The 12,473-nt window shown below is 45.0% G+C and overlaps 1 protein-coding gene across 12 annotated transcripts in view; it reads left to right on the top strand.

The window, feature by feature from the left end:
- Nucleotides 1-8,093: 8,093 nt before the first annotated feature.
- caska (calcium/calmodulin-dependent serine protein kinase a) overlaps nt 8,094-12,473 on the top strand; it is a 30,011-nt gene continuing 25,631 nt past the window's right edge. For all 12 annotated transcript variants that reach the window (XM_084688524.1, XM_084688532.1, XM_084688529.1 and 9 more), the window contains exon 1: nt 8,094-8,845. In XM_084688524.1, coding sequence (XP_084544650.1) covers nt 8,787-8,845 — 59 coding nt within the window. In that variant the 5' untranslated portion in view covers nt 8,094-8,786. The remainder of the gene's footprint in view (nt 8,846-12,473) is intronic.

Raw genomic sequence — 12,473 nt, 5'->3', positions numbered from 1 at the left:
CAACATATGACATCTCCATATCTGGTATAAATCAACTCGGTCTGTGCACAGTGTAAATGAAAACTTCTCATTTGTTTTTATATACATGCAATGTGCTGAAATTTAACAAATCTACTTTCTTGTTTTCTTTATTCAGTGACATACATTGGTGTATAGCTGCTTGTCTATGTTACAGCCTGAAAAGGGGAGATATCAATGAAGACTCTTGGACACGATGCATCCCTTCTGGCAGCTGCATTGAGAATCTGTATTATTTTCAAAATGATTTACATAGTTATAAAAGTTCTTTACATTCCAAAGTCAACTTGCTAATCTAATTTTCTTATTCTCTTCCAGTAATCTTTTACAAGTAAATAAACAATACATTGTAATTTCTTACTCTATTCTTAAACAGGTCAAATCAAATGTGACAGTATTCATAAAGATGATCTATTCGTCAATAAACAAGTTCAATTATAAAACATATGTACTTGGGACAACCACAGAGATATTGCAAAACATTACTAGTCATTTGTCTCCTTTATTCCTTGTTACCTACTATGGTTAATTCAGAAATGAACATACAACCACAAGTCATTAATCAAACACAAACATTGTCAATATTAACCATACACCAGTGATGGGCAAGCTACTTGATATGTATAGTGAGCTAAGCTACTAGCTACTCAACAATAAATTCAGCTTCCCTACACAGAAGCTACTACTCTTAAAAATGTAGCAAGTTAAGTTACAAAAATCTGTCAAAAGTAGCTTGATACATTAGTAGCTACTTTCAGTAAAAAAAAAACTGCATGCCAAGTTAATGCGACTTTAGTGATCGACACAATTGTCAGCCAGATAAAGGCTAAAATATGTTTAGATGTATTTATTGAACAACAGCCTAATCCAAAATGCTAATTGCTGTTATCTAGTCGGACTGGCTGCGCAGGCACTGTGTGAGTGGAGATGAGACGATCATGGCCCTCGCTGTACTCAGCTCTCGTGAGATCGGTTGTAACATGAACTGCAGAACGGGATATGTGAGATGCTTTTTCCGTGCTTTGCTTTTCAGATGTGTCCAGGAGAAATTAGCTTTCGAGGACGCTACTGCGCTACTTGATCAATAAAAGAGCTTAGCTACTAAAAAGTTAATTGGTTTTGTAAATAGCGACGTTACAGCCAAGCTACTGACAAATGTAGTTAAGCAAGTAGCGTCGTTAAGTAGCGAAGCTACTGCCCATCACTGCCATACACTTTGATAACCTCATACTCCGTATGTCTTGCTGAGTTAAACGCTATCAAAATGCATACAACACGTGTTATTCTCATGCCGCTTTGTACAGAGTTTAGCTATGTGCGTTACCGTCTCAGCTGGTCACATGGTCTGTCCACACTGAAGAAGTCACATGGTCTGTTCACACTGAAGAAGTCACATGGTCTGTCCACATCACTGAGGAAGTCACATGGTCTGTCCACGGTGAGGAAGTCACATGGTCTGTCCACATCACTGAGGAAAGGTGCGTTCGACATGGACTGACTTCATGCAGCGCTGCAGTCGGCGTCTGACTTGAAACAGTGAATTCTGGTTAGACTTTTAGTCCGACTTGAGACGGCCCCGAGGATAGGTCACTGTGACGTCGCCATCAAAGTACCGTGAGATCGATTCGAGAACTGCCGGCTCTAGCCGAGCGCATTTTCTCAATAGAGTCCAAATGCAGTGCTCCCTCCTCAGGCCCCTCTAAACCGGAACTCTCTCCTCAGGCCCCTGAAGCCGGAACCTTCTCCTCAGGCCCCTGAAGCCGGAACTCTCTCCTCAGGCCCCTTTTTTCATGTGTATCCGAGGTATTAGCGCCACCGCTGATCGGAGGTTACTGTAGGCTATTTATATTAACAGGCATTGAACTTCTGTTTTAGCATAAGTCAATATCAGAATCAGAATGGGATTTATTCGCCATGAAAGTTTGCACAGACAAGGAATTTGCTTTGGCAGGAAGGTGCATACAGTAAACATATAGGAATCTTAAATTTAAATATGTGGTCTAACTATACTAAGGATACATAAAATAGCAGTACTAAGTGGAATACAATTAAAATAAAATAGAATACAATAAAGTAGAATATAAGTTGCCAATTTACAATATAAAATACAAATATAGAGTTGAGTGCAGTGCCGAAAGTTTTTTAGGACATTCAGTCAGTGTGGGCCTTGTTGAGGAGGCCAACAGCGGAAGGGAAGTAACTGTTTGTATGGCGTGAGGTTTTGGTCCTGATGGACTGCAGCCTTCTGCCAGAGGGGAGGGACTGGAACAGGGAATGTCCAGGGTGGGAGGAGTCAGCCACAATCTTCTTCGCCCGTCTCACGGTCCTCGAGGTGTGCAGGTCCTCGAGGAAAGGCAGATTGCAGCCAATCACCTTCTCAGCAGTGCGGATGATACGCTGCAGCCTGCTCTTGTCCTTGGCAGTGGCAGCAGCGTACCAGGTGGTGATGGAGGAGGTGAGGATGGACTCAATGATGGCTGTGTAGAAGTGCACCATCATTGTCTTTGGCAGGTTGAATTTCTTCAGCTGCCGCAGGAAGTACATCCTCTGTTGTGCTTTCTTGGTGAGGGAGCTAATGTTCAGTTCCCACTTGAGGTCCTGGGAGAGGATAGTGCCCAGGAAGCGGAAGGACTCCACAGTGTCGACTGGGGAGTCACACAGGGTGATGGGGGTGAGTGGGGCTGTGTTCTTCCTGAAGTCCACAACCATCTCCACTGTCTTGAGAGCATTGAGCTCTAGGTTGTTCTGGCTGCACCAGGTCACCAGGTTGTCTGCTTCCCACCTATAATCAGACTCGTCTCCACCAGAAATGAGCCCAATGAGGGTGGTGTCGTCCGCAAACTTCAGGAGTTTCACGGACGGATGACTGGAAGTGCAGCTGTTGGTGTACAGGGGGAAGAGTAGAGGAGAAAGGACGCAGCCCTGGGGAGATCCAGTGCTGATGGACCGGGAATCAAAGACTTGTGTTCCCAGCTTAACGCACTGCTTCCTGTCAGACAGGAAGTCTGTGATCCACCTGCAGGTGGAATCAGGCACGTTCAGCTGGGAGAGCTTGTCCTGAAGCAGAGTGGGGATGATGGTATTAAAGGCAGAGCTGAAGTCCACAAACAGGATCCTGGCATAGGATGCTGGGGAGTCCAGGTGCTGTAGGGTGAAGTGGAGGGCCATATTAACTGCATCATCCACAGACCTGCTGGCTCTGTAGGCAAACTGCAGGGGGTCCAGTAGAGGGTCTGTGATGGCTTTAAGGTGTGCCAGCACCAGGCGCTCAAAAGACTTCATTACCACAGAGGTCAGGGCGACGGGTCTGTAGTCATTATGTCCAGTTGGCCTGGGCTTTTTTGGGCACAGGGATGATGGTGGAGGACTTGAGACAGGCTGGCACATGGCATGTCTCCAGGGAGGTGTTGAAGATGTAGGTAAACACCGGAGACAGCTGGTCAGCACAGTTCTTGAGGGTGGCTGGAGAGACAGAGTCCGGCCCAGCTGCTTTGGGGGGGTTCTGTCTCTTGAACAGTTTGTTCACTTCTCTCTCCTGAATGGAGAGGGTTGTCACTGTAGAGGGGGGAAGGGGGGGACCTCACAGGTGGAAAGGAGTTGTACAGGACTGTCCAATTGTCTTTCAAAACGACAGTAGAACTCGTTCAGGTCGTTGGCCAGACGAGAGTCGTTAGTGGAGTGGGGGGCTCTGGGCTTGAAGTTGGTGATCTGCCTGAGCCCACGCCAGACAGAAGCAGAGTCGTTAGCAGAGAACTGGCACTTCAGCCTCTCCGAGTACAGTCGTTTAGCCTCTCTCACCGCCTTGCTAAACTTGTTCTTCGACTCCTTAAAACTGTCCCTGTCCCCACTCCTAAACACGGCCTCTTTGTCCAGCCTCAGCCTTCTGAGTTTAGCTGTAAACCAGGGTTTGTCGTTGTTGTAGCTCACCCTGGTGCGTGTTGGTATACAGCAGTCCTCACAGAAGCTGATGTATGATGTCACAGCCTCTGTGAGCTCATCCAGACTATTGGAAGCAGTCATGAACATATCCCAGTCAGTAGAGTCCAAGCACGGCCGCAATTCCTCCATAGCCTCACTGGTCCACTGTTTCGATGTCCTCACAGCAGGCTTGCAGCGCTTAAGCTTCTGCCTGTATGCAGGAATCAGGTGAACCATGGCGTGGTCTGAGTGACCCAGTGCTGCTCGGGGAACCGCATGGTATGCTTTACTGATTGTAGAGTTGCAGTGATCCAAAGTGTTCTCTTCTCTGGTAGGGCATTTGATGAGTTGTCTGTATTTGGGGAGTTCTTGGGTGAGATTGCCTTTGTTAAAGTCGCCTAGCACAATAAGCAAGGAATCCGGATTTTCATGCTCCACGCACAATATCTGGTTAGCGAGCACACGTTGAGCCTCGTTGGCGCTAGCCTGAAGGGGCATGTAGACGCCGACCAGTATGAATGAAGCAAACTCACGTGGTGAGTAAAAAGGTTTGCAGTTAATAAAAAATGATTCCAGATCAGGAGAACAGTGCTGCAGAATCACTGTCACATCTTCCCACCAGCCACTGTTAATGTAAAAACAAATACCACCACCTTTCGTTTTGCCAGAAAGCACAGGGTCACGATCCGCTCTCAGCAGTTTGAAACCTGCTAGCTGTAGCGCAGAGTCTGGGATCAGTTCACTCAGCCATGTCTCCGTAAAGCACAAAACGGAAGATGAATGAAAGTCTCTGTTTTTCCACACCAGTAGCTGAAGTTCATCCAGTTTGTTGCTCAGTGAACGCACGTTGGAGAGAAATATCCCCGGTAACGCTGTACGTGCCCCACGCCGACGGAGTCGCACCAGTGCACCGGTTTGCATCTTCTACGGCGCTTCGCTGCTAGGACAAAGCCGAGGGCGGCTTTGACTATAATTCCCACTAATTCTGCCACTGGGAGCAGAAAAGTGGGAAATAAATCCGCAGGAGTTGTAGTCCTGATGTTTAGAAGTTCTTCTCTTGTTAGAGAACCCCGGAAATCTTGGCAGAACACTGAATTATAAGACAAAACAAAACAGAGCGCACCTAGATACCGTGGCTGCCTTCGTCGGCGCCATCTTGATCCACCAATAGTGTTTAACAAAGCAGAAATTACCATGCTAACTAGGTTAGCAGTTCCACCTGCTTTTCTGACACAGACCACTGGTCTCGCGTTCCAATCAGTGTGGGCCTCAGCACCACTATGCACTCTCATCCAATCAGTGTGGGCCTCATCACCACTATGCACTCTCATCCAATCAGTGTGGGCCTCAGCACCACTATGCGCTCTCATCTATCTGCGTTGTCTGTGCTTGAGTGGAAGGAGAGGTGAACCGAGAGATGGCAAACAGAGGCACTTCAGTTTGGTTTTAACATGTAATGAGGCTCACACTTTCTAGAAAAGGGCCAGTGTGTGGTTTTGTTGGTGTCAATATGAAACTAGCACTTCTGAAAGAATGAAAATTCTTTGGTTCAGCGATGTGATCTGCCCAGTATGGATCCAGCGTCACACTTTAATACAGATTTAATCACACTTTGATTACAGATATTGTCAGAATGCATGTACTGCTTCTCCATATGCTATTGCACAATTACAATTAGTCTAGAACTGTACTTGAAAATGAAGGAAAATTACTTTATTTGCTTTCAAACCCTAATTTTAAATCTTGATTAACTTTGAATCTTGTTTAAACTTTTATGCTTAATTGATTTTAGCTATGACATTTGTTTTGTAAAATGTTCGAATTTGAAGCCAAACTGTGTTTCGCCCTTATGAATAAATCTAAAAGACATGGTGAACATACTCTTCAGAACATCCACGCTACCTTAAAAATATTCACCGCTTGCAACCTTCCAGACTACAGTCATAATAAATTAAATTTACTTTTTCCAGTTTTACTAGCACTCAGGGACCCTGCCAAATGTAATTTTTTGTTCATAAGCCAAATTCGATTTTATTTCCATCAGACCAGAGGATGTCACATAATAAGGCATCTGTAAGGCTTTGCACATATCATGAATGCAACATGAGCTTGTTGGAACATGTTGGGCTTTATAAATAAAGTGTTATAAGTACGGTAATACTAAAGAAAGGACTCAAATGGTGAGTGTACAGAGTACATTCATCCAGTTCAGGACACATAGCTAGACAGCCACACACTTCTCTGTTCAAACCTTCATGCTCCAGCTTACACATGTATCACGCCTGGGGCTATCCTGAGTTTGTGTGTGCATAGGACGTCCTTGATGGGAGATCCAGAGAGGTAACACTCACGCTCCTGTCAAGGCCCAGTAACCAGGTCCCAGCATGCCACCGAGGAGATTAGGTGGTTCTTACTGTCACGCCCCCACCATCTCTCTCCCAGCTGGATCACCAGAGACCAGCTGTCTGACTACAAAAAGTAACATTACAGGATACATGGCCAAGCCAAGCCACACCCACAAGCCTCACACAAATACATTCACACGCACAGCAGTTTGAACAGGGTTGGGTGGCAGTATAGTTGTTGTCTGACATATATGCAAGCAAGCGTGGACACACAGCGTGTGTCCGCATACACACAGGGGACAAACAGTTCAGGCTCTGAGCTTCAAGACACCAACTACGCACATGGTCATTCGACTCATGGTCATTCTATGCAAATTCTATTTCTGTTGGGTCTACCATCAATCACAAACATCCACCTATCAAAACTTGCAGCAGTGAATGAGCTCACGCCCAAATAGGTTCAACCCAGGACAGAGACAGACAGACAGACAGACAGACATACAGTTACCCTGTGCCCAGCAGTTATGAAAGATGTTGTAGGCCTCCATGCTAGCTCCGTCGAAGCCCCCACATCCTCCCCCTGTGGACCACCATCTTGTGTCACCAGCAGGTAGTTAACAGCAGCTTCATCTGGGTCCACCTGTCCAGGGTATCGCTGTAGCTGCATGTGTGTCTCCCACATGGAGTAAGATTCATCACATGATAAAGAAGGAGGGGAAACGGGAGGTGTGAAACACAGTGAGATAAATAAAGAGAAAGAACAGAAGATGAGAGGGAAAGCCCAAAAACAGATAGTCAGACTTTCAAAGGAAAACAGAAAGTCATCGGTCAATGACCTATTCCTCCTTATCTCCACAGTGTTTTTGATGATGATGATGATGATGATGATGATGATGGAGGAGAATGAAGAGGAAGCAGGAGGGATTTTTAGGGGAAAGACACATGAGGATGATGATTGGGACAGGTTACAAAGGCAACCAAACGTTCATCCTTGGTGCTGACGGTGACCATGAAAACCTTGGACAGGAAATACCTCAGGAAGTGCTTGGTCCTTTATAAGACCATAGACATACTGCTTAGTGATGATGATCAGTCATTACTACCTCAAGCAAACATCCAATCAGATCAGTAAGCTTGTCTTGTGTGTGCTTCTCACCTCTCCACCTGGCAGGTAAGGGAAAATGCCTTGGGGTAGCAGCCAATCAACTCATCCCTCTGTGGCAGCCATGGCAGTATTCTGGCCAGCAGAGGGCAGCGCTCCTCTTCCTGTGCAACTTGCAGCACAGATGGGCTGGAGAGACAGTAGGAAATTTCACGCTCTTCCACCACAAGGTGGAACTAGGGAGACAAGAGGGGTGAATCAGATGACAAGATAATGTCAAGACACATGCTGCCTATCACTGTTCTGCTGCAAGCATCCTTTATACAAACACACACACACACACTGATCCTTGCCTCTGAGGCGAACAGAATGCCCTGGTTTTAGGACTTCACGAAAGTGTATGCTTTATATGTGGGGTTTTGTTTACTAGGCTACTTATCTACCCCCAAGTTTTTGTAATTTTCTTGCAAAATGTAGGATATTAATACTTTTACAGTACATATTTAAGTATTTTAGTCCATACTTGATTTATGCCTGATTTGTTTTATAGCCTATATGTCCCTCGCGTTGTTTTTCACTGCTGCTGGTATGTCTGGTACCTGAGTGTTCCCCACCATTGATTTGCTGAGAGATGTGACTGTTGAAGCTCAGCTACGTCATCGTGGCTCAGACCTGTTCATTTGAGGAATTCTTGAAAACAGGCACATCTCTTGAGCCAACATGGAGGACATCGAAGCAGTTTCATAACATAGTGTAGGAGGAGCTTGGATTGTCTGTAACTTGAAAGGCTTGTAGTAGAGACGACGTGGGAAAGAAAAGTGGAAGATGCGTTGTGCGTTTAACAATGCAAGCTTGATAGAAATGCATGCTTTTCATGTAGGATGTAACCTTTTACAGCACGTGTTGCCAATGTGATTAATTTCGCGTTCTCACGTTGATGCAGTTTTTTTCAACAGTGAAGCCTTTTTCGGTTACACTGCTTTAGTTCTGTTGAGCTGTTTATTGCCTACCTGGTGTTGAGTTGGGACTGACAGCGGCTGGCAGGCACGCGTCAAGTTCTTTAGAGACTGACGACACACTGTTTCCTCGAGGAAGAGTAGGGAACCGGGAAGCTCGGACAAGGTGGGGCCAAACCAAGGCCAGCAGACGTTTGTTTAAACATTCACGTTGCTTCAAAGTGAACAGCTAACCGGATCCCATAGAGCCACACTTAAATAATCAAAAAACAACTGTACCCATTAGAATTTGGGAAGCATTTTCTTGTAAACCTGCTGACCATGCTTCTGGATTTGTCTTATGGGGTTTGCCTGTGGTTTACACCATTCTAACGCCAGTTAGTATAGTAGCCGTATCGTGTGTTTTTATTTACGGTTTCTGGCAAATTTTCCCAACTAAGTCGGACTATGGCGGACGACGACATTCTCTTTGAAGATGTCTACGAGCTGTGCGAGGTCATTGGGAAGTAAGTATCACGTTGTATTATTATTTGAGCTGTTACCTTGTGCAATCTTATCGTCGATACAAGGAAGCCGTCAGGTAAACGCTAGGTGGACGGACAAGCATACCCGTCGCGAGTTGCCTGTTTGCCATCATGCTGCCATGATGGCATCTCGATGTTGATACACACAAGTCTGGGGATTTAGTTAACGGCAAGGTAGGCTACTTCACAACTAATATTCCTATCATGTTGTATAAGCTGTCCTTAATATCTCCTGTTTAGTAACTGTACGTCTCTTGGTGATTGGTGATGTGGTTGGTGATTTGATTGAGTGGCTGAGGAAAAGCACCTGACTCGCCTGACCTGCATGTACTTAATGGCCCTGTGTGGGTGCACGCTGTGAGCACCAGGATGTGTCTGTTATGTTGTGTGGAGTGTTATTCGTTTTAGAAAGAGTATGAGGCAGGCTATGCACACATTAAGGCAAGCCAGAAGCAAGTAAAAGCCCACGACAGACAGCCTAACCAGCACCTCCACCTGTCTCCTGTTGTACAGTACAGAAAGTCTGCCACCAATTCCAATAATCTGGGACCATTCTGTTCATTCAGCAGAACGTGTGTGAGAGAGAGAGTTTTCTTTAAAGCCTCATTGAATCTTCAACAGTGTTTTTATCCTGGGTGGAGGAGATTAGCTGGGGAATCCAAGCCAAACAGTGGCCATTGAGGTGGTGTCTCTTAATAAGCCTAATGCCCAGTCTCGTAGTCATGTAGCCTAGGTGGAAGAGCTATAGCAGTAGTTCCAGAAAGCTGCGAACTGTGTGGAAAAATTTAAGTTGAGAGCAGAAATTCTGTTCTCATCTATACTGTGAACAGCATTTAGACCTAAGTACTCATTTTTAGAACACTGACCTCAGACCAGGGTTGCAAAGGGACGGGACGTTTCCGGAAAGTTTCCATGGGAAGCTTTAATACAAACTTTAAACAGTTTTCAACCCTTGCTTTTGTGAGCCTTTTGCGAACCATTTGTGTGCGTGTTCCCAAACAGTGACCAGTTGCGCTCAGAGGCGGCTAATTTTGGTGGGATAGGATCATGGAGGCTACAGGTGCAAGGGCCTCAAATCCACAAAGTCCCTTCCACCAGGTAGATACAGATCTGTTCTGGCTCAACTACCATATTCCCTTCCCAAAGGCCATCCTTGGTACATGACTTCGCCAGACTGCTGAGAACTTCATCAAGACCCATGTGGTGAGATGATAATAATAACAGTGGAAGCTCTGTTGATCTCTTCACCAGAAAGTATGCTTTTTCTCATACTTTGGTTCCAGCATGTGTGCTGCTGCATACTGGCTTCATGCAGAACTCTTGGCGCTTCTCCGTTGATTTGACTACTGCGGTTTCCAGTGCTTGGAGCTGCAGGGAAGTGGGCAGGACAGCTTGGATTTCTTCTTTGAGCTCAGCAAACAGACTCTGAACATCTGACAAGAGAGACGCAGATGACTGAAATTTGGGGCACTTGGCTATATGCTGCTGCATCTTTGTGGCATTCTTAACATAGAGCTTTGCACAGTATTTGCAAATGTACACAGCCATTCCTTCAACATTGGCCGAGGTGAAATGTATCCACACATCAGATGGCGCACGTGGCACTGTTCTGTAGAATAAAAGCGTGTACAAAACACTAATGCAATGCCATGCACATATATAAATAGTTAGCTAAACATTTGGAATATTCCCAAATGGTATTTTTTACAATTAATGCTGGAAATAGGCTAGATGAGTAGATGAGCACTCAATCAGCATGCTAAATCAAACATTTACCTATGTTCTTGTGTTGGATTGCTAGGTAAACTTTAATACCACAGATCAAATATATTTACCCTAGTAATATCATCAAAAGTTACTTTGTAGTCCTTGGGCTCATGCCTTGTGGCTTCAATAGTTCTGCCATATTGTGCCGGATTTTATAAATGATCTAGATCTGTTTATGTGATGGAGGAATGCACAGTGCAGGCAGGGGGTGTGGCCTCAATAGCCCTGCTGTACTGTAAGTAGGGTGTTGTGTGCATGTGATTGAGGAATGTGCCGGGTAGAAATGTAACAGAATTTGCATTAAATCTGGTTGTTTTAACCAAGATGAGGCTATGCTGCAAAAAAAAATCAAACTACATTTAAGTTCCCTGTTATGCTAACCTGCAATTTATCACATTTATAGATAATTCCATTGATTCCTGTTAATTCACATATATTCCTGTTAATTCCCATGGAATTCCCGGAATTTTGCAACCCTATCTCGGACGTGTGTGTGTCTTAGTATCTGGCATGTCCAGATTGATCCACTCTGCTGTCCAGGTATACCCTTCCTGGGGCACATGGAGATTACAGTGAGGAAATGGTGGAGATACAAGGAGAGAAGGGAAGGAGAGTAGAGTGAAGGGTTGAGTGCATTCGTTTAACTCACACCCTGCATGCTATAACTTCAGGCTCCTGTCCTCGTGAGAATGTGTGTGTGTGTGTCTACCTCACTGGCGCCTGAAATCCCTACAACAGTGTAGTACTACTGATGAGATGAAATTATTGGGTAACCCCAAACCTAGAAGAAACCAGACTAGCCCCTTCAGATGAAGGGATTGTGTGTGTGTGTGGGGGGGGGGGCGGGGGTCTGATATAGTATCACAATATTTTCCTCACAACACTATCTTCCAGTTTTGTGCCAAGAATCTTTAGATTTCTATAATTGTTATAATTGCACATGTTTATCTGAACAAGTTGTTAAAAAGTGAAGTGTGTCAGTTAGTATGAGGCGGTCCTGTCTGGTCAGCCTTCTGAACACAGGTCATGAGAGCAGACGCCCCACAGCCTCAACAGGAGCTCAGCATTAATGGGCTCATATTTCATCTTCCTTTCTCCCTCCTTCAAATCCCTTTCAGACCATGTGTGCTCCCTCTCCTCCTTCCCCTGGAGGTATTTCCTCACTGTGTTTCTGTGTTTCCTGAATGGGGTCAGTAGGCTGTGGGTGTGTGTATGTGTGTGTGTGGGGGGGGGGGGGGGGATTTTCATAGAGCATAAGGGATACACTGGCCTAAATGAGCAAGAAAACTATAGGACTCGAAATGGGTAGCTGGAAACTCTAGGACTGGAGATGGTTAGTGCCAGGATGTTAGCATCATGATTGGTATTAGTTAATGTTAAAATGTTTGAGTTATTCTCGGTTTGTTTTAACAAGACTAAATTGACTGAAGTTAACACAACCTCCTACCTCTAGTGGACATTAGTCCAAGCGCTTAGTGAAGCGTATAGTGTGAGGTCAATATGGCTGAAAAAGATCCATTGTCAAACTGGCGGCAAATAATTTTTGGTAAATGTCAATGCTTCAAACAACGTCAAGCGGCACTGCACTCCATTTGATTGTAAAAAGGACACCTGCAAAAAATGAACTTTGCAGAGTGCCCAGTTCTTAAGATAATCGGGGGACACTCGTTGCCCTAAAAGCCCGTAAAAAAAACATTATAAATACAGACAGAGATTCCTGGCGTTATTAGAGAGATTTAGAGAAGCTACACAGGGTTGAAACATTTTCAAAGTTGGAAGCTTTCCATGGGAATTAACAGGTATATAGGATGTTATGGAAATAAACTGGAAATGTGCTCAATTG

Source organism: Hypomesus nipponensis, chromosome 23 (genome assembly GCF_054491055.1).
Source record: "Hypomesus nipponensis isolate SF chromosome 23, ASM5449105v1, whole genome shotgun sequence".
NCBI lineage: Eukaryota > Metazoa > Chordata > Actinopteri > Osmeriformes > Osmeridae > Hypomesus > Hypomesus nipponensis.
The sequence above is the reverse complement of the archived record's forward strand: the minus strand, read 5'-3'. Positions and strand labels throughout refer to the sequence as shown.